Source organism: Hemitrygon akajei, chromosome 8 (genome assembly GCF_048418815.1).
Source record: "Hemitrygon akajei chromosome 8, sHemAka1.3, whole genome shotgun sequence".
Taxonomy (NCBI): Eukaryota; Metazoa; Chordata; class Chondrichthyes; order Myliobatiformes; family Dasyatidae; genus Hemitrygon; species Hemitrygon akajei.
In genome coordinates, this window is record NC_133131.1 from 131,623,906 (window position 1) to 131,650,863 (window position 26,958).

At 38.9% G+C, this 26,958-nt stretch overlaps 1 protein-coding gene across 3 annotated transcripts in view; it reads right to left on the reverse strand.

The window, feature by feature from the left end:
• The window catches only part of dnajc1 (DnaJ (Hsp40) homolog, subfamily C, member 1), a 206,258-nt gene extending 179,827 nt beyond the window's left edge, over positions 1–26,431 (reverse strand). For 2 of the 3 annotated variants that reach the window (XM_073054645.1, XM_073054643.1), the window contains exon 1: positions 26,078–26,331. In XM_073054645.1, the coding sequence (XP_072910746.1) occupies positions 26,078–26,233 (156 nt within the window). In that variant the 5' untranslated portion in view covers positions 26,234–26,331. Of the gene's footprint in view, positions 1–26,077; positions 26,332–26,371 lie in introns of those variants that run through there. The other variant, XM_073054644.1, reaches the window with a different exon arrangement.
• Positions 26,432–26,958: the final 527 nt, after the last annotated feature.

Consider the following 26,958-nt stretch of genomic DNA (forward strand, 5'->3'; position numbering starts at 1 on the left):
TACACTGGACTACAGACCTACCCAGGACTGCATAAAGTGCACAAAACAGTGCAGGCATTACAATAAATAATAAAACAGGACAATAGGGCAGTAAGGTATCAGTCCAGGCTCTGGGTATTGAGGAGTCTGATAGCTTGAGGGAGGAAACTGTTACATAGTCTGGTTGTGAGAGCCCGAATGCTTCGGTGCCTTTTCCCAGACAGCAGGAGGGAGAAGAGTTTGTATGAGGGGTGTGTGGAGTCCTTCATAATGTTGTTTGCTTTGTGGATGCAGTGTGTTGTGCAAATGTCCGTAATGGCGGGAAGAGAGACCTCGATGATCTTCTCAGCTGACCTCACTATCCGCTGCAGGTTCTTGCAATCCGAGATGGTGCAATTTTCAAACCAAGCAGTGATGCAGCTGCTCAGGATGCTCTCAATACAACCCTTGTAGAATGTGATGAGGATGTGGGGGGGGGGGGGGGGGGGAAGGGTGGAGAGATGGACTTTCCTCAGCCTTTGCAGAAAGTAGAGACGCTGCTGGGCTTTCTTTGCTATGGAGCTGGTGTTGAGGGACCAGGTGAGATTCTCCGCCAGATGAACACCAAGAAATTTGGTGCTCTTAATGATCTCTACTGAGGAGCCATTGATGTTCAGCCCTCCTGAAGTCAACAACCATCTCTTTTGTTTTGTTCACATTAAGAGAAAGGTTGTTGGCTTTGCACCAGTCCGTTAGCTGCTGATGAGACGCACCACATTGGAACGATGGCACTGCTCTGGGAGATGTTGAAGATGTCAGTGAGAACATCTGCTAGCTGATCAGAATGGGAGTCAGAATTAAAATGTTTGGCCAACAGGAAGTTCCACTTTTGGCAGATGGAATGGAGGTGCTCAACAAAGTGATCTCACAATTTCAAATCATTTTCATCAATGTAGCGGAGGCTGCATTGGGACCATCAGATAAAATAGATGACCCCAGAAGATTCACAGGTGAAGTGTTGCCTCACCTGGAAGGACTGCTTGGAGCCCTGAATGGAAAAGATGAATGGGCAGATGTAACGCTTTAGCTGCTTGGGCTTTGTACAGCAAATTCCCTCTGTTCCTTAATGCACAATGCTTGGAAAGTATCATGTCCTACTCATATTTGGCCTCCCAGAATACATCACTTCACACTTATCAAGATTAAATTCCACCTGCTACTGCTCTGCCCAGCTTGTGAGCTGATCTCATCTTGTTATACCCAAGGCTACATTCCTCACTATCTACAGCACTATTGCTTTCACATTTCTGCAAACTTGCTAATCATACCTTCTACATCCAAACTATTAATGTATATAACAAACAATTAAGATTCCAGTACTGTTCCATGGTACACCACTTGTCACAGGCTTCCGATCACAAAAGCAATCTTACATTATCAAGCCAGTTTTGGATCTAATTTGGCTATGATCCATTGAGTTTTGGAACAAGTCTTTTATGTGAGGACTTATCAAATACTTCACTAAAGTCAATGTAGCTTACAACTGTGCTGCTCTTATCTATATACTTACAAACATAGTTACATCTTCGAAAACTCAATCAAATCAGTTAGTATCTTCCAGTAAAGCCATGGTAATTATCCCTGATCAATCCATGCCTAACTGTAAATTGATCCTGTCCCTTACTATTTGTTTCAGTAACTTCACTATAACCAACATAACACCCTTAGGGCTCTATTTTCCAATTTATCCTGGTGACCTTTCTTTAATAAATAAACCACATTTAGGATCCCGCAGTTTTCTGGCAATTTGTAATGGCCAATAAGGATTTAACCATCAGTGCCTTAGCTATCTGCACCCTTGCTTGCCACAGCAGTCTGGGATATATCAGCCTGAGGGAGGAAGGGAGTACCTACTTACTCATTTAGTGATACAGTGTGGAGTAGACTCTGCCGGACCTTTGAGCAGCATCACCCCAGCAACCCCAATTTAACCCTAACCTAATCTTGCAATAATTTATAACGACCAATTACCTTACTCAGTACTATGGGATGAAACAGGAATATCTGGGGGAAAAATCCATGTGTTCCACAGGGCAGATGACACTGGTATTGAAATCTACCCCTTCCTAATATCTCATCCTTCTTAGGATATACATTCAAGAATATCACCATCTCCATCTCTGAATCTCCAGCAATGATGTCCCTTTTGTTAGTGAATATAAATGCATTCAAAACCTTGCCCATTTCTTGTTACTCATTACCTCTCTTCCCTCATCTCCTTGTTCTTAATATACAGATAGTCCGAGTTACGAACGTCCGACTTAATGGACAACTCGTACTTACGAACCAAGGAAGAACACTGTCCGCTATTTTAAGTCGGATAGCGACGCCAAACGCCATTTTAAGTCGTTGTCAACTGTGTTGAATGTTTAACTTTGTATTTGGCTTAAAATTTTCTTAGTAAGATTCACCCCAACCCCGCTCTCCCCCTCCCCCCCCATTCCGGTCGGCCGGTGGCGCAGTGAGATCAGCGAGTTCGATCCAGTGACAGACCGCTCCTGTGCCGGGTTGATGTCGATCCAGTCACTCCCGTACCATCCATGCCGGGTTGATGTCGAGCTCACAACTCGACCTTGTAAAAAAAAACTGCCACCTCCAGTTTAAATACCCATGCGGAATATTGTGGAGGATCAAATACCCAAATCCAGCACAACCCCCACTTGTCCTATTTAACCTCAGTGCGGTGGTCCTTAGGACCCAGCGGACCTCAGGAGCTGGTGAAGCTCGAGACCCACCGGCCACAGTGTTTCTGTTCCATTGATGGGAAGTGATTGCGATTAAAAATAAAGTGGAACTAAGAAAGCGTTTGGAAATAGGTGAAACGCCATCAGTTATTGGAAAACCATTAGGCTACAGTCGGTCAACGATTCGAACAATTTTAAAGGATAACAGATAAAGTGAGAATAATGGTGCATGTGAAGGCCCTGCCCCAATGAAAGCTACAATTATTACTAAGCAACGCAGTGGTTTAATTATTGGAATATATACGTCTCTTAAGTGTTTTATATGCATAGAAAGGTAAAATGTATACTATATACTAAGACAAATGTTTGACGAACTGATGCTAAATAATACTGGATGTACTTGTTCCGACTTATGTATAAATCCGACTGAAAAACAGACTCAGGAACAGAACTCGTACGTAACCCAGGGACTGCCTGTACCTTGGAATTAGTCTTAATTTTATCTGTCAGTGATATTGCATGGCCCCTTTTTGCCTGAAATTTTTGTTAAGGATTCACCTATACTCATTACCCAGCCTCCATTTTCAATAAGCAATACCTATCATACGCTTTCTTTGCAAACAAAAACCACTCAACATTTTTTGATACTCAGATTGTCTAAACTTACTGCTTTAGCCTTTCACCCTAATGACATGTTACCTCTGAACTCTTACTATTTCACTTTGAGAGGACTCCTACATGTCAGATGCAGATTTACCTGTGAGTAGCTACACCCACCCTGATTAGCAGCTTCAGTCTAAAGATCCTATCCTATTACATAATAACCTTGGCCATGAATGATTCAACCTTCTTTCTGTCAGTTTGCTGTTTACATGTCTATCAAAAGATTTTTGTATTCCCTTTTAAATTGCCACTTTCCCTGCACCCCCGGACTCCCTCTTAGAACCTCATATTTCCTTCTCGTAATCCCTCAAGTTTCTAGACTAGTTTTCATTTTATTATTAACTTGATTCCTGACGTACCTGGTTTGCTTTCAATATGATACAAACATATACCACAGCTGCATAATAGACAGAACTGCAAATGGCATAATGCTGCAACACTCTTGCTTTGCACCCAAAACAGCACCTTGAATCTAAAATGGATGGATTTGAATTGCTCCTTTTGTTGGCTGCAAGAAAATCCTACATAAATGAGGGTAGAGAATTGGATCCTTGTAAGCACGCCAGAAATATGCCAAAATTCATGGTAACTTTGCAATTACAAAGTCAAAGAACTGAAGTATAAACTAGGAAAATATATCTTGGTAAAAAAAAACGTAAACAGCAAGCCCATATGGCTCCTGAAGTCTACTCCGCCAATGAACAAGATTCTGGCTGATTTGATCTTGGCCATAGCTCCACTTTCCTGCATGTTCCTGTTGCAGATATGTTGACCTCATGAAGTTCAGGTCAATGCACACTGCTGGAACCAAATCAATTACCATTATATGGCCATGCTGTTACACAAGTCAAAATACTTGACTTGGGCACTACACACCTGGAACAAAGATGCATTTTCCCTCAGCATAGACATATCCCTGATGACTATGAACTTAAAAATGTTAAATTAATTTATACAAATATAATTTTATTCACTTTTCTAAGCATTTAAAAGTTAACGCAAGTTATGAAAAAACAACACATTATGAAATACTGTAACAAAAACTAAGATCTTCATTTTTGACAATTTTCAGAATTTATTTTGAAAGGCTACAGCAACAAGTTTTCCCAAAGATACAGCTCTGAAACAAAGGATATTAAACACCTAGTTTAACTACCTGACAAGCAACACATGTGCTTTCATTAGCAATAATACCTTGCACTCTCAATTTTCATCATTTATCTGACACTATATGGCCATGGTAGCCTTTTCCTTCATTACTATCCAGTATCAGATTTACAGCTTTAGGCACCAGCTTTCAATATTAATGTCAAACATGAGGAAGGGAGACAGGAGGGAGGGGTACAGCAGCCATACAATGTGGTCAAAATACAAAATCATTTTATGGATCTTGTTGCAAAGGCAAGAAAGACTGCAGATGCTGAATCTTGTTGCATGGTTGTGAGTGAACGCAATGGTCACAACTTCACCAATCTTTTTAAAGAGATTCAAAGCTCAAAGTACATTTATTATGAAAGTAGATGTATTTCACCATATACAACTGAAATTCATTTTCAATAAATCCATAATAGAATTAATGAAAAGACCGCACCAACTTAGGTGTTCAGCCAGTGTGCAAAAGAAAACAAGCTGAAAATACAAAAATAAAGAAATAATAATAATAATAAAAAATAAGCAAGAAATATTTAGAACATGAGATGAAGAGTCTTTGAAAACAAGTCCATAGGTTATGGGAACATCTCAATGATGGGCAATTAAATCCCCTTTCATTCAAGAGCCTGATGGTTGAGAAGCAGTATCTCATCCTGAACCAGATGGTGAGTCCTGAGGCTCCTGTACCTTTTTCCTGATGGCAACAACGAGAGAATATGACCTGGGTAGTGGGGATCCCTGATGATGGGTGCTGATTTCCTGCTTCATGTAGATATTTTCAAAGGTGGGGAGGGCTTTACATGTGATGAACTGGGCCATATCCACTACTTTTTGTAGGACTTACAATATATTCACCATCACACATCCATAGAAGTTTGTCAATGTTTCAGATGTCATGACAAATCTTCACAAACTCCTAAGGAAGTAGAGGCACTGTCATGCTTTCTTCCTAATTGCTCTTGTGTATTGGTTCGAGGACAAGTCGTTCAAAATGATTACTTCAAGAAATTTAAAATTGCTGACCCTCAATTCTCTGATTCTTATCTTAGAGAGAGGAATTAGACAGGGATGCCCAATTTCCCCTCTCCTCTTTGCACTATACATTGAATCTCTTGCCCAATTAATAAGACAAGGTGGCAGGGATTGAACAGACTATTTGCAGATGATGTCTTAGTCTATTTGAGTGAACCAGAAAGATCATTCATAGGATTGTTTACACTGTTGGATGAGTTCGGGAAAATATCAGGTTATAAAATTAAAGTAAAAAAAAACACAGGCTATGTCTCTAAATTATACACCATCCAGAAAACTGCAGGATACATATGATCTTAAGTGGGAAACTAAATCATTAAAATATTTAGGAATAACCCTGCCAAAAAATCTTTCAACGTTGTCACAGGTAAATTATGGGTCATTAGTTTCAGAGATAAAAGCAAATATACATAGATGGAATCTTATTCCCTTTTTAAGTTTAAATTCAAGGATAAACACCATAAAAATGAATATTCTCCCTCAGTTACTTTACTTTTTCCGGACTTTACCTGTGGAGGTGGACGATAATCAATTCAAGGAATGGGACAAATGGATTTCCAGCTTTATCCTAGAATGTGATTTAACACCTTGCAGTTAGGAAAGGAAGGAGGAGGTATGGCACTTCCTTGCTTGAGAAATTATTTTCATGTTTCACAGATAACCCCTCTGTTATATTGGTGTAATGGGGAATACAAGGCCAGATGGAAGGAAATAGAATTTGGATTGATTGACAGTTTTCCTCTACAGGCCTCAATTGTGGACAAAGGATTGATGGCTCAATTGGAAAAAGATTAAAAACAACTGGATAAATCTCACATTAGAAGTATGGCAGAAGGTGGCTAATTTATGTGGAATCTACAACATGGTAAAACTTTTTAGATGGTGTGCTTATGATACCGAATTCTTTCCCAGCAGAGGAGATAAAAGATTTGAAGTATGGATAAAGAAGGACCTTACAACCTACTTCTCATTCACACATAAAAGTGCATTGCTAAGTTTTCAATCCCTGCAGGACAAACAAACATGGCCTAGAATACAATGACTTTTTTTTGTTAGGTACCTTCAAGTACGACACTACTTTAACCAGAATTGTAGATGTACAGACTTTTCAGCAGCAGAATTAGAATTTTTCAAGATTTTGATATCAGCTTACAGCTCAATACCAAGAAAATCAATTTCTCAATTACTGTAGATTCCGGATTTTAAGCCGCTACTTTTTTCCCCACATTTTGAACAGCTTTGAACTCTGCTGCCTTTAATACGAAGCGGCTAATGTATTATTTTTTTTCATGCCGCCGAAAACATTTTGCCTCGTAACAGTAGACCAATAAAATTGATGAGTAGTTCACAGAGGTCCAATGAAATTGTACGATAAATCAAGCGCACTTTCACAATTAAATTATTGTAAATCAGTCATTTGTACTCACCCTCATCAACATGGAAAACACTCGAAGAAAAGCATTGTGCTGCCTTTATGGCAGTTATTTAGTTTATAATATTTTCGCTTAGTAATTCATTTTCTAGTTAAAGTTAGAAGAGTTTTAACTATATTTGTTTTCTGTACTACATCGCGGGATGCTATGACGTCACACCCGGTTTCGCCGCGTCTTGTGGGATACTGGTTTGCGATAAACGGGACGGCGGGGGGGAGCGGCGGAGCGAAAACGCTGCTTTTAAGTTAAAGGCGATCAATAACTTTTCCTGGTAGGCTGCAGTATATATATTTTTTACCAGTCGTTAGGAGATATTGGAATGTTGTTCAGTAAAGAAGTATACGCAACGTATATTTAAAAGTAGCCGCGTTACGGGCACGGTTCGAAAAAAAGCATTTGCAATATGTATTTGTTTTTGTTACCATATGGATTTAATTAAAAGTTAAAAAATCCTCATGTGTAATATCTTTCTGTGTAAATATCTCATATTACAACGTGGGACACCTGCGGCCGAAAATCCGGTGCGGCCTAAAATCCGGTGCGGCCTTTACAAGTAAAAAATTGATTTTATTTCTAAAATTAGAGCCAGCGGCTTTTAATCAGGTGCGCTCTGTAGTCCGGAATCTACGGTATATAATGCCCTCTCTCATGTCAAAAATGAAAACACATTGTATATTAAAGAGAAGTGGGAGAAAGACTTGGTACTTTCAGAGGAGGCTTGGGGGAAAATATGCAGCTTTCAGTAGTCTTCAATCAACTCTTTGGTTTGGAGAGAACATTGCTGGAAAAATATTATAAGATACTTCAAGACCCCATACCAGGAAAAATATAAAGACACAAATGTGGCGTATTGGAGAAGATGTGGCTCCAAGGAGGCAAATCATTTCCATATTTTTTGGGATTGCCCTAAATTAAGTTTATATTGGAAAGGTATTCACATAACATTACTTAAGGTATTTAAGATACAGATACCTCTGGACCTTATGACTCTCTATTTGGGGCATGTATTGTTTTTGGAACAGAAGAAAGATATAAAGTTGCTGCAGGTCCTTTTAGCAGCAAGTAAGAAATCAATCACCAGAAAGTGGCTAAATCCAGTATCACCTACTTTAGAAGATTGGCATGAAATTATTTTGGAAATATTTAAAATGGAAAAGATGACTTACTCCCTGAGAATTCAAAAAGAAAAAATTATCAAATTTGGAATAAATTGACTGAATTTATAACCCCAAAGCAGACTTTAGATGACTCTCCTAATGGTTCATACTGCTTTCCTCATCAACATAGTAATAGTGTTAACGTAAGCTCCCTTGGTTCGAATGTTCACTGTTTTATTTCTGGAAAATGTGGAATCAACACAAGTAAAGAAAAAGATTTGGGAAAAAAATGATAAAATGAAGTAAATAAGTACACAGGAATTGGATAAGTATGTTTATGGGTAGGAGCAAACGTGAACGTGTTAAGATATAAACACCTACAATTGAAGTTACATAGGGTTAGACGCATTATTTTGGACTTGAAAGAAATGGACCAGAAGAGATACATGCAAATTATTATTCAACCACTATTATTACGATTTTTTCAACAACTATTATTAATATTTAGTTTAATAGTGTGGAATTACAATTGCACATAAATATCTATTTAAGTGCCTGATTATTTTTCTTTTAGTATCATCTCAGTGTGTACTTAGAATGTATAAATATATAGATTTAGACATAAAAAATGGAAAAGGTTTTATATATGTAAAAAAGATAGTGTAATACTTGTGAATACCTTATCCAAATAAAAATTTAAAAAAATTAAAAATTGCTGACCCTCTCCACTTCTGAATCACTGATGAGGACTGGCGCATGGACCTCTGCTTTCCTCCCCCTGAAGTCAATAATCAGCTCTTTGGTCTTGCTGACATTGGGCAAGAAGTTGGTGTGTGGCATCACTCAGTCAGATTTTCAATCTCCCTCCTGAATGCTGATCAGTCACTTTTTACTCAGCCAACAACAGTGGTGTCGTCAGTAAACTAGAATATGGCAATGGAGCTGTACATAGCCACGCAGTCATAAGAGATTAGATCAGGGGCTAAGCACACAGCCTTGTGGTGTACCCAAGCTGACAGAGATTGTAAAGGATATCTTGTTGCCCATCCAAACTTAACTGGGGTCTTCAACTGAGGAAATCGTGGATTCAATTGCACAAGGAGGTATTGAGGCCAAGATCTTGAGCTTATTGATTAGTATTGAATGCTGCACTGTAGTTGATAAAGAACATCCTGATGTCTGTATATTTGTGGCCCAGATGTTCCCAGGTTGAATAAAGAGCCAATGAGATGGCATCTGCTGTGGATTTGTTGCTCTGGTAGGCAAATTGGAGCAGATCCAAGTCACTTCTCAGGGATGAGTTAATATGTTTCATCACCAACTTCTTAACACACTATAATTGAAGCAGGTGGGTATCTCAGACTGCTGAAGCGAGAGGTTAAAAGATCTCAGTAAACACTCCAGCCAGTTGATCAGCACAAGTCTTGACTAGCCAGATACCCTGTCTGTGCCGGGTGCTTTTTGTGGGTTGACCCTCTGAAGGCTGCTCGCACATCAGCCTCAGAGGCTGAAATCAAAGGATTATCAGGGGCTGCGGGAGTCTGTGATGGTTCCTCCATGACAGCCAAAGCAAGCACATAAGACAATGCACACAAGCACAAAGCTCATCTTGAACCAAAGCCCCGTTGTCAGCTAATACAAACAAATCCTAGAATCCTGCAATGAAGATCTTTGCTAAATAAGGACTAGAAATAATTGAGAACAATCTTTCAAAGTTATTGTTAGGCTTCCTACTCACTGCAAAACAAAAAAGCCTTAAATCCTCCTAAAACTGTCTGTTACAAAATGTGGATTCAATTGGTCCCAGTTACAATATACCCACTCTCCATTGCACAAAGGCAGATAATAATTTTACATATAAAGCTGCAATATGACAAACAGCAAAGGGCTGTGGCGAAGGATGATGAACACATTAGCTTATGATAGACGTTCATGTAATCTTGGTTACTGGGCAAGTAAATTGGCAATCATTTCCACACCGCACAATAGCCAAAACTGTGCTGATAGATTAACGTTCAGTAGAGCTCACCATCCAGTAACTGAAGGGGACAGTCTGAGAACTGCGAATCTCCACTCTTCTAGACAATTTGTGCTGCTCAACTACACCGTGTAAAAGCAGCGACCTTCCTTAAACTTTCCACAAGCTTCATGAAGTTGCTGCGTAGTTAAACTCATCGCAGGGCATTTAAATATGCAGGTACAGTGTCTTGTAAAAGTATTCAGCCCTCTACCCTTTGCTCACATTAATGGTATTAAAACCAGGGATTTTGATCAATTTAAGAGATTTTTTTGGGGAATCACACTCCTTTTCAACAGTAGGCCCCCCCAAAAATGGGGAAAATTATAAGCATGAAAAAGTTCCAAAAATGAAATGTCAGCAGTTCAAAAGTATTCATCCCCCTTTGCTCAGTACTTAAATGACCTCCAGTAGTCTTTTTGGATATGCCCCTATTAGCTTTGTACAACGTGATAGAACAAGATATGCCAATTCCTTCTTGCAAAGTTGCCAGGTGAGTTGGGGAGCGGCAAAGGACAGCAATCTTGAAGTCTTGCCAGAGATGTTCGATCTGATTACTCAAGGACATCAATTTTCTTCATCTGAAGCCACTCCATAGTTGCTCTGGCTGTGTGCTTTGGGTTGTTATCCTACTGAAGGACGAACTTCCTCCCCAGTTTAAGCTTTCTGGCAGAGGCTTGCAGGTTATTATCCAGGATCTCTCTGTATTTAGCAGAATTCATCTTACCATCAATCCTAACCAGATTTCCAGTCCTTGCTGCAGAAAAACAGCCCCACCCCATAACATGATGCGACCTCCACCACACTTTATAGTAGATTGCGTGTTTCCCAGCTGATGCTCAGCACTAGATCTACGCCATACATACCTGTCAGTGCTGAGGCCATGTTCCACTTTCGTCTCATCTGACCACAACACGTTCTTTCACATCTGTGGGTGGAGCTAAGGGGACAACGGCACCTGACGGTGACTTCTTTACTTGCATCTTTGGAAACAGCTCTATTTCTCCTTTAATATCTCTATTTTTCCCTTTCAGGGTTCTTTTGAAGACCCTGACCCAGAGTTACACGCTAACTTCGGTCTTTTGCAGGAATGGGACCTACTCTCGGGGTCTCAAGACTGGCCATTATTCTATATACCAAGGACACGGCCTAGAAGATTAGCTCACCTTCGGAGTTCCAGGATTTTGCGGCTCTGGAGGTGGATGGATGCATGGTCAGTGCCCCTGCAGGGAATTGGTGTGTTGTGGGAGACAGATCGAAAACAGCAAGCTGGCTTCTGGCTGTGTGCCCAAAGAACCAAGTTCTTTAGGCACAGAGCTCGGAAAAAGCGTCACAACAGACTTTTAACATCGTAAATCAGCGAGTTGACTGTTATCTTTCCCCTCTCACTGTGAAATGGGGACACCTCTTTTTCCTTTATTAGGGAGAGAGAGAGCCTGTGATATGTCGAATTACCGAGTGAACAAATCGTCTTTGGGGTACTGCAAGTCTGTGTCTTAACTGATGCTTTGCTGCATGCTTGAGTGCTCGGTGGGGGCACCAATGATTTTTTGCTGCGGGGGGGGGGGCCGTTGCTTTGCTGCTGCTTACGTGTGGAGGTGGGAGATGAGGGGGCTTTGAGGCTCTAATATTTAACTGTCATTCATTCTTTGGGGCACTCCTCTGTTTTTGTGGATGGTTGTGAAGAAAAAGCATTTCAGGATGTATATTGTATACATTTCTCTGACATTAAATGTACCTTTGAAACATCTTTACAGCATCTTCTGAGACTCCGGCTGGTTCTGCTCACTGCTCCATTGGCTCTGCTCTGAACTGAGACTGTGGCCTGCTCCAGCTGCTCTGGGCTTTGAGTATGTGGACTCTTTCATTCTGAATGCTGGTTGTTTACTTTTACTGTTTGCATGATTTTTTCTCCTCTCTGCACACTGGATGTTTGGTGGGTTTTTTTAAAATGGGTTCTCGAGTGTCTTTGGTTTGTAGCTGCCTGTAAAGAGATGAACCTTAAGTTTGTGTAATGTATACATACTTCGATAATAAATAAATTTGTAATTTTAAGTTGCATTTTGCCAAATCTTTACAGGCAAGGATATGCTCTTTTTTTTAAAAAAAGCCAAGGCTTCTTCCTTGCCACTCTTCCATAAATATGTTTGTGCAGCCATGAACTTCATCTCCATTCGCAGCGATTGACTCCTGCAGCTTACTCAGTATAACTGTTGGCATCACACGAGCTTCTCTTCACACCATTCTTCTCCGGCATGTAAGTTTAGAGGAGCAACCTGATCGAAGCACTGTGGCTGTGGTTTCATGTTTTTCCACTTTTTCACAATAGACTGTACTGAGCTCTGACATAAGTTTAGAGCCTTTGAGAAGGTCTTATACCCTTCCCCAGATTTGTGCCCCTCTACTATAATTTCCCTGACTTGCCTTGAATGCTCTTTGTCTTCATTTTAGTTTGGTCTGTTGAAAATCTACCATACTGTTGGTTGGACCTTACAGTGAGGGAGGTATTCATTCTTATGAATTCATTGTAAACAGGTAATCCTCCAATTTTCTACATCAACAAATTGGGTGAGTTGATAAAGTAATAGTCCATTGCACCTGAGGATAATTAGCATAATAACTACAAAGGAGATGAATACTTTTTCAATTTTGTTTTTTCTTTAAGTTTTTAGTAAATTGTTGACAGGTTTTGAAATTATTCTTTTGATGTGACATGCTGCACAATGTTTAGTCAATTAGATCAAAAATCCTACTTCAATATATTTTAAATTTAGAAAGTGAGACAGCAAAATGTGAAAATAGTTGTGGGGGCCGAATACTTTTTCAAGGCACTACAAATTTTAATGAGGAAATTTAAATCCTTCCCATGCCACTCATCCTTGTAATCCCAAAAAAAACTTAAACCATGAAGTCTCCTTCTAAATACCATACTGTTTCAAGTTTATTTTTGTTTCTTTCTGCTGTTTCTTTTTGCAACTTATTTGACTTTTAATTCATCATTTCATTCTCCTTCAATTCTTACTTAAAATACTAAATTTAGTGAAGGAGCCAATTACTGGTTCAGTCATACAGCGGAGCTCCAGACACCCTGTTGCCTTCATTATTATCAGCTTGTACTTTCAGCAACTTTTCAAAGGAAAAAAAATCAAAAGGGTACAGTGCTGGCTGCCCAGAACCCCAATATTTGGATCAAAGCTATCACCATATATCACATTCAAAACCTTTAAAAAAAAGAGAGAACTCCATTCATAAACACAGGAGATTCTACAGATGTTGGAAATCAAGAGCAACACATGCAAAATACTGGAGGAGCTCAGCAGGTTAGGCAGCATCTATGAAATGAATAAACAGTCAATGTTTCTGGCCGAGACCTTACATCAGGAACGAAAAGAAAGGGGAAAGAGGTCACAATAAGGTGGTGGGGAGAGGGGAAGGACAACAAGCTAGAAAGCTATACATAAAACCAGGTGAGTGGAGGAGGGAGAACGAAAGAAGCTGGGAGGTGATAGGTGGAAAAAGAATTATTGAAAAGAATAATTTCAAAACTTGTCAATAACTTACTAAAAACTTAAGGGCTGGAGAAGGAGGGCTCTGATAGAACAGGAGAGTGGACTATGGGAGAAATGGAAGAAGAGGCATCAGAGAGAGGAGACAAGCAAGTGAAAAGAGGTAAGAGCTAGAATGGGAAATTGGAGAGAAGGGGAGGGGAAAAATTACCAGAAGTTGAAGAAATTGATGCTCATATAATCAGGTTGGAAGCTACTTAGACAAAACTTGACGTATTGCTCCTCTGACGCAACAGTGGCCTCATCATGGCAGAAGAGGTGGTCATGGACAGATGTCAGAATGGGATTGGGTATAGGAATTAAAATGGCTGATCATCATGAAATTCTGCTTTTTGTGGAAGGAATGGAGATGCTTGACAAAATGGTTCCCCAATCTACATCAGGTCTAATCAATGTAGAGGAAACCACATCGGGAGCACCAGATACAGTAGACAGCACCAATAGATTCACAGGTGAAATGTTGCCACACCTGAAAGGACTGTTTGGGGCACTCAATGGAGACGAGGGAGTTTCAACTTCCAGATATTGTCCCTTCTCCCTTTCCTCTTCTTCTATTCCCCACTCTGGCCTCTTACCTTGTCTGTTTACCTGCCTACCACCTCTCTCTGGTGCCCCTCCTTCTCTTTCTTCCATAGTCCACTCTCCTCTACGATCAGATTCCTTCTTCTCTGGCACTTTACCTTTTCTACCCATCATCTCCCAGCTTCTTACTTCATATCCCCTCTCTCTCACACAATCTGGCTTCACCTATCACCTTCTAACTTGTCCTTCTTCCTCTCCCCCCATCTTGTTATTCTGGCTTCGTTCCCCTTCCTTGCCAGTCCAGATGAAATGCCTCAGCCCGTAACGTCAACTTTTTATTCACTTCCATAGATGCTGCCTAATCTGCTGAGTTCCTCAGCATTTTGTGTGCAATTAGAATTCAATTAGTTATTTCCTTTCATTCACAATATTTGTATGAGCAAATACTGATTTAATAACAACTCATGAAATATCTTGTAAGTGCTTAAATGAGCTCTCTCAACCCAACCACTCCCACAGGTACATCCCCAAAAGAGAGATTAATTTAAAGAAGAATTTTAAAAGGATACATTTTTCTTCAAATAATTCTCAAACATGCCAAACAAACAACTAAAAGCTAAAACAAAACCTGTCATTAAATTATCTAAACTGTATCAACCGATTCTGTGTGCCATGTACTAAAATGAGCAATGTTCAATCAAATAAAAGAATCTCAGTCCCAGTACAAGTATCAAATCCAAAATAAGTTTTTGAATAAGACTCGAATCCTAAAGTAAAAAAAAACTTTAAAGGCTTTAAAAGAAGCAAAAGACAACTCCGGCAGAACCAAAAGAGAATCAATCAGGAAGTAAAACCAAGCATTCTGGAAGCATTTAATCCACATCACTTTATAACTATTATCAGCCAGAAAGGCAGACTGGACAATCCTATTTGACATCCTGACATCACCAATCCTACAGGTTTCTTGTCCACAAAATTGCACTTATTCTACATAAACAAGATTGACTCAGTGCTTCCGCTGCAGGTAACGAGGTCTGCTCAGAAAACTAAGATTTAAGCAGCATTCATTTTACATGCAAGGCACCCAATTAGAAACTCCATCAAATTATGCTTTAAGATAAATACAATAATAAAACTAACTTCATGATGAATCAAATCACTAGAGCAATGGGAATTATTACCAAAATTACCAATGACACCAGCTCACCACCATTGCTCACCTCATGTTCAAACAAAATAGTTCCATTCACAACAGAACAAAAGCAAATGGTTGTGATTATTGGGAGCAGAAAAAGATAAACTGGTGACCAAGTCACTGCACTGGTAACTGGCAAGACCGGGACTAACTAATCCAAGGAATATAAACTTGAATCCTGGAGGGGTTGGAGGTCAACACTGATCAGCCAGATTCCAACTGAATAGCAGGCCAGGTTTAAAGGGCAAAAGGGCCTACTCCTGATCCTAACTTTCATAAGTTTTCTTGTGTTGTGGTAGCTGGGCATTTTAAAATCAGTAAATTAATCAATCTGGAAACTACAACTCATCCCAGCAACAGAACACTGAAATGCTTAAGCAGAGGGCTAAAGGCACTACATTCCTCTTCAGCTTTACACCAAGAAAGTTAGCTTTAAAAATAACTCATTCATCTGAATGGAGTCAATGACAATGTGGAAAATGGTAATTGTCCCAAGTGTTTAAACTATTCTACTTTATTTCAACATTTATTTGTTAAGATTTTAAATAGCTTTTAATTTTAGTAATTTCATTTATTTAATTATTTAAGTGTCTTGGAATAGTTTTGAAGTGTCTATTAGAGAGTGAAGAACAGCTCAAAAGCTTTTATGAACAGACTGAAAATAACAAGACATTCCGGGGACAGGACCCAATTTGTTAGCTACATCCTCATTATCAAACTGATTCATTATCCACAGATCCTCATGTTACAGGGAAAATAAAGTGTGCCCATTCAGATGCCTCTCTTATGTTATCTAGTGAATTCTGCTTGTAATTAAATATGATTATTTGATGCTTCACATTGGCAAAATAAAGAAATATACATAGTGTGCATCCAGAGCCATGGGTGGGAAAATCAAGGATCAGATATGCTGCCGGAACCTGAATCTCGAATATGGGCCATTGTCCACAGCAAGAGACGGAAGGGAAGGTGGTGTCAGGGTTAAAAACTTGAATAGGACCAATATCCATTTGAAGTCCACAGACTTCCACAGCTTTGTTTACTGTACTTTCCCCTTCTCTGGTCACCAATATTGTTAATCTACTTTTGATTTACTGTGATTGCCTGCCAGAAATCAATCTCAGGGTTGTATATAGTATATTGTACTTTGACAATAAATTTGCTTTGAAACTAAAAAAGCAGTGTGTTGTTTTCCCCCATTTCAGCCCTCAGGACAAGACTGAATTCAAGCTTCAAATCACCATTTTCCATTTGTACGAAAACTAAGTCGTTCTGAAAACCGATGAACAACTTTTAACATCAACTATGGATGCTAGATCAGACAATTATCATCACCTTGTATTAACTGTATTTTGTTACTCAAGGATATCATCTTATGTAGATGAGTATTGTTCACATGAAGATTAGCTAGTATCCAGTTAAGAAAAACAGACTTCACTGACTGTGTGCCCTATTCCTATCCATATCCTGTATTGTTTCTTTTCCTTTGTGAATTCTAAGTAAATCAGGACTTTTTCCAGAAAATGTGCTTGGAACCCTGAACAGTAGGAAGAACAGAAAGATATTGATGGAGATAGAAAAATAAACTAAATACTTCTCAAAGACTAATCCTATAATAATGGAGAGGTGAAGATACATCTTGAGGTAATATTATGTCAGTTACCAAAATATAGCGGTTGATCTGTTAAATGTACGGGTCAGTAAGGTGGAAGGTGAGGACTATGAGAATCTCATCCTTGTGGAGGAGAGAAGAGAAATGCAGGAAATGAAATTTGCACATACAAGAACTCCATCAACTGCAGTGGAGGGGTAACAAGTGTATCAAAAGCATTAGCATTGACAGGATAAGTGACAAAAGCAGAACATGTAGATTTGACTGGAGCCCTCAAAGAAGAAAAAATGTCACCAAAGTAGCCTTTAAAGACTAAAACAGCGTTCTCCATGAGCCCTTAATCAGAATTAAAAGTGGACATTCTCACTGGTGACCTCTCCCCTCAGGCATGGCATCAGTATTGTGATGTTTGTACATTCCAAAAATTCCGAGCTTGGTTATTAAATCTCGTGTCTAATAGTTTACTACAAGATTTGGGCAATCTACACAAAGTTGCCATTTGCTCTCAGCTTAGGCAATGCTGGTTTTAATTGTCACTTCAATAACTGAATAATTCATACATACAATTCTTGTGAAGGTCTCTTGCATTCCCTCTTAAATTTGATGTTTCTTACTCAAGATTCTTTCTAAAAGGATTTTGTTTCATTAGGATTGTTGATTTTAAAAACAGAACTATATATAAACAATTTTCAGAAAAATCAACAGATTTAAAATCAAGAATAGAATTAATCATAAACATATTCAAACTTTATCTTCTATTTTTGCTCTGCTGACCAATTATTTCTTTTACCCTGCCATTTCATTCATCTCGTAAGGCACATTACCTCCGGCTGATATTAATGTAAATTATCTCTTACTCATCGTTTCCCAAATTACTCAAGTCGAAATGTTTGAAAGAAAGGTCTGCTATATTAACAAAAAAAGTCTTGCTAGCTAAAATAAGAATTTATCATAATTGTCTAGAATTTGTGGCTGTGTTGACAGTGGATTTACTAAGTTTGTTATGACAATTCTTCCATCTGGCTCATTTGATGATCCAAAGAACAAAAATGCATTAAAAGCAATCCAGCATAAGATGTCCCTGAATCTGTTTAGCTGGCTTCTTTCAATATTAGAAATGAGCACTTTGCTTTCACTATTGATGACAAATCTTAGGTCATTTTCTCTTAATTATATTGTGATCAAGGTTTTTTAAATTTTTGCAATGGCAGAAAAGACACTCGATATAATGAAAATGTAAAATAATTAGTCACCAAGATATTAAAACTGAACTTGACTTAGCTAGTTTGCACATTAATACTGTTAAATGAGTCTTCAGTTAGAAATGCAAGCCCAAAATGGGAAATTACACAAAGCTAATGCCTCCATCCCATAATGCCAGTCCAAGCATACTTTCCAGTACAAGAAATATTTCACAGCAAGCACACCTATCAAGTGCAGTGAATTCACTACTTCTCAGGATAATCATCCCACTCTAGCAATAAAAGCAGAAAATTCTGGAACCAACCAGCAGTTAGACAGATCTGTTGAAAGTGAAAAACAATTAATTTTTAAATTGATTACCTTTCATCAGAACTTACTAATTGCAATCTATTTCTCTACACAAATTCTAACTGGATATTGAGTATCTTCAACATTTTTGTTTATATTAGACTTCAAGCATCTACCTTACTTTGTTTTTCAATTAAACATCTGCAATTAATTTATGTTAAAATTGTTACACATTATTTCACTATGGAAATAGACATGACTGAATATTGCATGATACCCCTCTCCACATGACAACTTTGGAACTGTAATTGGCACATTTTCATCAATATTGAATCAAAATCCTGGAACTCCCAACCAATTTGCATTGGTAGTATTTTCACCTAACAGAATGCATCAGCTTACGGTGTTTACACATTATTTGGCACTATGACATTCCTCAAAATATTTTACATTAAAGCTGAACAAGAAAGATGTGCTTTTATCAAGATACCTTTTAAAATGCAGTTCCCTATAATGCATGGAACAGAGCAGTCAACATGCATGGCAATTCCCACAAATAATAACAAAATAAAACTTGCACAATTTAAAGGTACTTAAAATTCACAAAATTGTTATACGCTTAAATATATTGAACTAATCTAACAAATGGAAGTATACTTTCTTTTCTGGTAGGATCCAAAACCAGAAGTCGCTCTTTAAAAACAAAGAGGGCTGAAAAGTTACCATGAGTAGACAGGAAGGCAGAGCCGAGGTTATCTTATTAAATGGCACAGCATGCTTAAGAGCCAAAACCCAAATTGATGTTTCTATTAGTGACAGTTTACATTTTGTACCCTGGGAATAATGCACTACCACTGATGCTCAATATAAAAAGTTCCCATTTTATCAATATTCCTTTCTTCAGTTTCTACTTCACTCTACCTTTGGTTCCTGCAGCAAAATAATGGTTGTAATTGTAGCTTTCCCAGTTGTCCTGAAGCCTCTCAGAATAAAATATTCAATTTTCCAATATCCAGAGAGCAAATCTGGGAGAATTGAGGGAATGTTATACTCCCATTTCACTGCTGCCAGACGTGCACAGAGTAAAACCTTGCTCTGCGTAGAATAACTTCTGGAGAGAAAGAATTTGAACAAATCAGCTGACTTGTGGACTGAAGCATCAGGGATCAAAGAAATGGGCTGTGACAGCTGGTCATATGATGACATCGCCACAAGTAGTGGGGCTGGTATCCCTGTTACATAACAGCTGGCAGCCATCTCCAACGTCATTCAAGGAGTCACTCCTTGATCATCTGCACTCCTGGACAGCATTTGGGTAGATTATTCAGAGAAAACAGTCAAACATCCTTGATATTAGTGCAGATTTCTTCAGAACTCCTCTACCCTAATACAATTCAACTGCACCTAAACAAATCAGCTTTACAAAGAAGTCTGGAAAGGCAAAAGATATTGCAACACATGAGATAATCTGACCCTTTATTCATTCAGATGCCTTGCTGTTCGGCGTGGGCGATCATGTCTCTCCATCCATTACAGTCCCTGACCCTCTGAATTGTAGTTGTTGCCTCCCGTTTCTAACCATGATGTTAATCCGTCTATCATTTTCATTCTCTCTCTGCCTCTGTTTCTTTTTCCTTCCAGCTTTCCAGTTGTAACTCAATGCTCTAATGTCTCTCTTCACATGATGTGTCCAAAGACTTTTGATTGCTCTTTTCTGATTTTTTTTTAAAGTAATGTACATTTTGTTTTCATTCTCTGTAGAACTTCTTCATTATCCTGTCAGTATATGAGATGCACAGCATTCTTCTGAGGAACCACATCTCTGCTGCATTGATTCTTTTTTCCATTGCATTTGTGATGGTCCATGGCTCGCAGCCATACATCAATATAGGAAGAATGTAGCAGCTGAGAGTTCTAAGGTGGATATCAATAGATGTGTTCTTGTTCGTTAGGATGTTTCTCTTTCTGTAAATGCTGTTCTTGCCATTGCTATTCTTGTTTTTATGTCTGTTTCACATTTTCAAGATACAAGATTCAAAAACTTTATTGTCATTCCAACCATACATCAGCTCTGCAGAACAGAATGAGACAGCATTTCTCAGGGGCAAGTGCAATCATAACATAACAAAAGCAACAAATAGTAAACACAACAATAAATAGTAAAACACAACAGCCACATGTCAGTTAAAATCAAGTTATAAGTGTCCAATGCAAGTTAAAAGTGTCCAAAGCAGAGTCAGGGAGAGCAGCTATTTAGCAGTCTGACTACCTGTGGGAGGAAGCTGTTTAGTAACCTTGTGGTTTTCGTTTTGATGCTCCTGTAACGTTTGCCTGATGGCAGAGAACAAACAGTTTATGGAGAGAACAACACACACAAAATGCTGGGTTAGGGTTGTTAGGCTGTATGGTCATTATAGGAGGCTGCTGTTTTGAATATGATCTTTTAAACCCTGAAACATTTGCCATCGGATGTTACCTGTGATCCAAGGTACTTGAAGTCGTGAACTTGTTTCAGGATTTCTTTTCCCAATATGATCCTGTAGTTTGGGATATCAGGTTTCTATGATATTACCATTACTTCCGTTTTCTTTTTGTTTAAGGTTAGGCCAAGTCTTTTGCTCTCTGAGTTGATGGTAGATACTAGTTTCTGTATATTTATTTCACTGTCTGCTATCAGTACTGTATCATCCGCATAGTGGAGGTTGTTGATATTGTATCCTCCTATACTTATTCCAGGTAGGTCCTGTATGGCTGTCATGATGTTTTCAATGTACAGGGAGAACAGATCTGGTGATAGAACACAACCTTGTCTGACTCCTCGCTTTATTGGCTGATATTCACCAATCTCGTTGTCTATCCGTATGGCTGCACTTTGTTGCCAGTAGAGATTCCTGATTATTCTTAGATCTTTTCCATCAATATTAATATCTTTAAGCATTTTCATGATGATGTGGTGTTTCACTGTGTCAAAAGTTTTGTGCAGTCAATGAAAAAGTATAGGTCTTGTTGTACTTCTATTGACCTTTCGATAATATTCCTGAGAATATAAGTGACGTTTGATGTTCCCTTGCCTTTGACAAAGACACACTGTTCTTCACTGATCTCTGGTTTAATTTTGTTTCTTATTCTGAGCATGATGATTCTCAGGTAAACGAAAAAGCCTACATATCCTTGCACGCACAGATAACAACGAAGTACAAGGAAGGGAAAGAAAAGTGGCTTAAGGACAAATGTGAGTTAATAGAACAATTGCATAAGACCAACAGTAAACATATGCATGACGAGATCAAAGACATCACAAATCGGAAGAAAAGCGGGGCAACAACAGGCTGTATAAAAGCAAAAGACGGCTCTACAATTACGGAAAAAGGAAAAATAATGCAAAGATGGTCTGAATACATCAAAGACCTATATGAGGACAACTTTGATAGTGGCAACAACAACAACAAGGGCCCAGCAATACAGAAAGAAGAAGTGGAACATGCTATGAAGAAAATGCAAAAGGGGAAACCATCAGGACCAGATAACATTCCAGTTGAACTGAATGAAGTGCTAGAAGATTTTGGTGTAGAGAAAACAACAATCTTGTTGAATAGAACATACAACAGTGGCAAAGTACCAGAAGATCTTTTAAAGACAGTATTCATTGCACTGCCAAAGAAACCAGGTGCAACAGAGTGTGGACAACACAGAAGTTAGTTTAATGAGCCACCTCACAAAAATTCTACTTAGAATCATCATACTCAGAGTAAGAAACAAAATCCAACCCTACATGAGGTTTCTGTACTACACAAGCTGCTGCCTACTTCAATTCATTCTATTTCTTTCTCCCATATTAACTTATGTGGCTTCCATTTAAATACACAATATTCATCTTTCCCAATGCAGATGATTGCCCTATATTCTCACCACTTTGATTTCCTTTCTGGGTTTATTAGTAATCTTTTATGGTCCATGGGCATCATGTATTACTGTTAACAACAGACAAACAGATTACACTATGTTCTCGTTGTAAGAACTTGTGATATTTTGTAATTATTTGACAACATAAAATTTTCCAGTGAAAAATACAACAACCACTTTGTAAACAATGAAAAGGTAAAAGATCATTTGTTTGCAATCCATGTGATAGAGGTATTAATGGCTTTTTTTTTTACGAGAGATTCTGCAGGTTTATTCTAACTCAACTTTGTTCTAAAATAAGTTAATATGACTGCCGCAGATCATTTACTACACCTTTTCTTGTGCATTCAAGTATTATCCATCATCATGTGCCATGTTGTATGACATAGTCGATTATGGTCTCACGACCATGATGGTTCTTGACAAATTTTTCTACAGAAGTGGTTTGCCATTGTCTTCTTCTGGGCAGTGTCTTTACAAGACAGATGACGCCAGCCATTATCAACACTCTTCAGAGATTGTCTGCCTGGTGTCAGTGGTCGCAAAACCAGAACTTGTGATATGCACCGGCTGCTCATATGACCATCCACCACCTGCTCCCATGGGTCCCTATTACTTCGATCAGGTGCTTCACCTTGCTTTGGGGTGATCTACAGGCTAGCAGAGGGAAGGAATGCCTTACACCTCCTTTGGTAGAGACATCTCCAGCTCACCATTATTATTAAACATTAAATGACTTAATATTCATTAAAATGCACACACTAACAAGTTAAAACAATTTAACTGGACACAAAATACTTGGTTAATAAAAATTAGGATCCCACCACTTTGGGTATTCAATAAACAGCAGCTTCATGATTTTCAGGGAGAAAAAAAACAATCAATTATAAAAATGAATTTTAATAAGTCATTGGCCCACTTAAAGTTCAATGAAGGATGAATATAATCCCCACTAAGGAGAATTAAGACCTTAAGATACTAAATAAGATCTGTATTTCAAAAGGCAGATTCATTAATAAATGGATTCACCAGACACATCAAAGGAAAGATTTCTTGCCCAAACTAGCAAAAATACTCAAGCTAGTTCTCTGTGCAGGGCATAACAAGAGTCCAATATTTTGTGTTATCTAAATAGGGCACAATTTACCACACCTCCAAAGAATAGGAACTTCAGGCAAATTCAGACTTGCCAGTCAGCTACTGCTGTACAGAGATCAAAAACAAACCAAGATGCTACTGATCCATTCAGCAGCCTAATCTTACCAGGCAAAGAAGGAACAGGAGGTCTGAGTAATTCAGTACTGTCTGTTTAAAAAAAATTATTTATGTTTTGACAAACTGGAACCAAGTTTTGAAGTGAAAGATACAAGGGGCCAAAGGAGCTGTTCATGTTCTGGACTGTTCAATGTTCTACATTTTATCTAATCACAGCCACAGACCCAGTATAGCAAGTTCATGATCACAGCCATATTATTGGGAATTAGTGGCCACTCACATACATGAGCTTATACATGCACAGCATTCCAGGTGACCTACTCTAATACTTCTGCTGACTCCAACAGCAGGAAGAGCAAGACTCCTGATGAAGAGTTTCGGCCCGAAACGTCCTCACTACCTCCTCTCATAGATGCTGTCTGGCCTGCTCAGTTCTGCCAGCATTTTGTGTTTTTAACAAAGTGAAAGTTTGTCACATGCTACATTAATGAATACTTCTCAATTTATTGCAACATCAAACTACGGATGGGTTAAGAATGTAAAGCATTCAATCCACTAGGTTTTTATTTTACTGTTCAAAGGCAAAGGACAGCATTGAATTACAGAATGTATAGAAATCCTGTCATTTTCATGTTAAATTCAAACAAATAAGAAGCAGCCTACAGTATTCTCCTTCAACTCAAACCATGTTAATAAGGTAAACTCTTAAAAGGAAAACACTTGGAAAGCAAGATTAGAGTTCTTTGAGGATGTAAGCAGTGGGATAGATAAATGAGAACCAAAAGACATGCCATATCTAGATTTCCAAATGCCATTCAAGCAGGGGACAAAAGAAGTTGCTGCACATGGCAAGAACCCATAGCACTGGGGAATAATATATTAGCATAGATTGTATTCCATTATCACAGCATTAAGACATGTAATTTTCAGTACTGCAAGCTATAACTGTGGGCTATCACAAATATCAGGGCTGGAGCCTCAACTGCACACAATCTAATGACCAGTTGTATTGCAGATAAATTTGCTACCATATAAAGATCAGTGAGAAAGCAAATTGTGGGAAGGATACATACAAATCAACCAAATTGTACAAGTAACAAGTTGGCAAAAAATTGGCATTATAGTTTAACACAGGGAAATGTGAGACTATCCACTTTGACAGGAACAAGAGAAAAACAACATTCTTTAAATCAAGAGGGAGTAAAAAATGCCATAGAAATGTGTGTCATGAATTACAAAATTAGCATGCAAGTACAACAGGTAATTAAGATGACAAGTGTAATATGCAATGGAGTTTTTGGGTTGCTTTAGTCCTTAGTAAATTTATTCAATAAGAAGATTGGGACAGAGAAGTGCAAAGATTCACAGAATGCCAATTTACCTCGAATATATTCATGGCTGAAATCTCAATATGACAGTCAGGACTTATGAGGAAAAGGCGAGTAGAACTTAACCCAAGTTCAGATCAGCAAGCTGATTGAATAGTGGAAAACACATAATGGACCATACAGCTCACATGGATCCTTACCTTTCAGTTTTGAATATCATGGGATGTACTGTTCTGTTTGCACAAAAGCAATGATAACAATGTGTTACGTTATGTCATTATTTAAATTTACACGAGGAACATATCATATCTGATTTGAGATAATTGCTTACAAGACCTCAGTGAAGGGTGTATTTACTTTTGAAGTGTTACAAAGATGAAAGTAGTTTGAGGTGAACATCAATTATTAGCATGCCATCTTGGAAAGCCACAGAACAGAACTGGACACTTTTGTACAAAGTGGGGAAATAATATAGAATCATTCTCTTGCAAATTTTCTATGGGTTTCCTGTCATTTCAATAAGGCAAGCTTCAGTCAAGACCCTGAACACAACTCATTTTTAAGAACTTCCCAACTGAAAATTGCTAAAGAGGAAAAATATCAACATAAAAATACAGTTAAATGCAGAATTATTCACTTTAAAGAAAAGTCTTACAAATAGCTCTTCAATCTGTACGCAAGTATCTTTCAAAATTAAGGCTAAATGTAACACATCAACAGGCCTCGTCTATTCTGACAACGCTTCTACAGTCGTGAAAATCCATCAGCCGGCACGGAAACGAGAATGTAAAACAACCTCTTAAAACTCATTTAAAGAACAGACCGTGAGAAATGTATATTTAAAGTAACAATAGATCAATCACCGGACATTCTCCGCCTACAGTTTAATAGAGATATTTTAAAAGTTCATTTTACTGAATACTAAACACTGGCAATGGCGGATGAGTTTTCTCGGATGGGGAAAGGGGCTTAGGAACGGGGCTCATCAGCTCATCTTCACAACTTTGAAGGGCTGCCGTGAGGAAATGGGGGCCGCAGCCCCGCGCTAGGCCTCGGCAGCCTGGCGTTCTGCACCGCCATTGGGTCTGAGTCAGCCGGACACGGAGAGCGCGGCCATGGGGAAAACGAGAGTCAAGAGCCGGCCCTCACCTGCTCCACTCCAAGGAAGCGGTAAAAGTTCTCCTGCACTTCCTCCACCAGGTCGAAGAGCTCCATCTCGGCCGTGTCCCAGCTCAAGCAGCAGGGCACATAGCCCAACAGAAGAGCCCAGGCCGCCAGCCATGCCCCAACAACCGGCGTCAGCATCGCCAGCCGGCTGCCTACCTAACTGAACCACCGACAGCCAACCGCCGCCTAACTCGTTCACCAGGCAGCAGCCGGGAAGACGTGGCTCCCTCACTCAACCGCTCCTTAAAGGCGCCGCACACATTCAGCCAAACTCACCCAAGAGTTTGAAGAAACGTATAATTTATGCTTGTTTAAGTTCATGTAAGCTTTGTAATGTTCTGTGCTGCTGTTGTAAATGGCTAATTTTCATTCCATTCATAACCTGGTTCTGCATACGCATGACAATAAACCTGAACTTGATAAACAACATAGGTTTAAAAAAGGGGGGGGGGGGAACATGGCAAAGCCGTTAAACAGTACAAACAGGTTGGCTTGGCAGATCATGATGTAGGAGTTGAACTAAAACAGAATAACGGGCAGAAAATATTGGTTGGAGATATTTGTACGGCTTTTTATATAATAATGGGTATACAAGAATCAAGATGCTGGTGGAACTCAGTGAGTCAGGCTGCATCTGTTAAGAGAAATGAACGGTCAATGTTCTGGGTTAAGACCCTTGGAAATCCATTTGTCCTGATGAAGGGACAACCCAAAACATTAACTGTCCATTTCCCTTCACAGGTGCTGCCTGACCTGCTGACCTCCCCAAGCATTTTGTTTGATGAAACAAATTCCAGCATCTGTATTCCCTTTTGTCTCCAAATAATAGGTACAAATCAGAAAATTACAGGACCATGTACAGA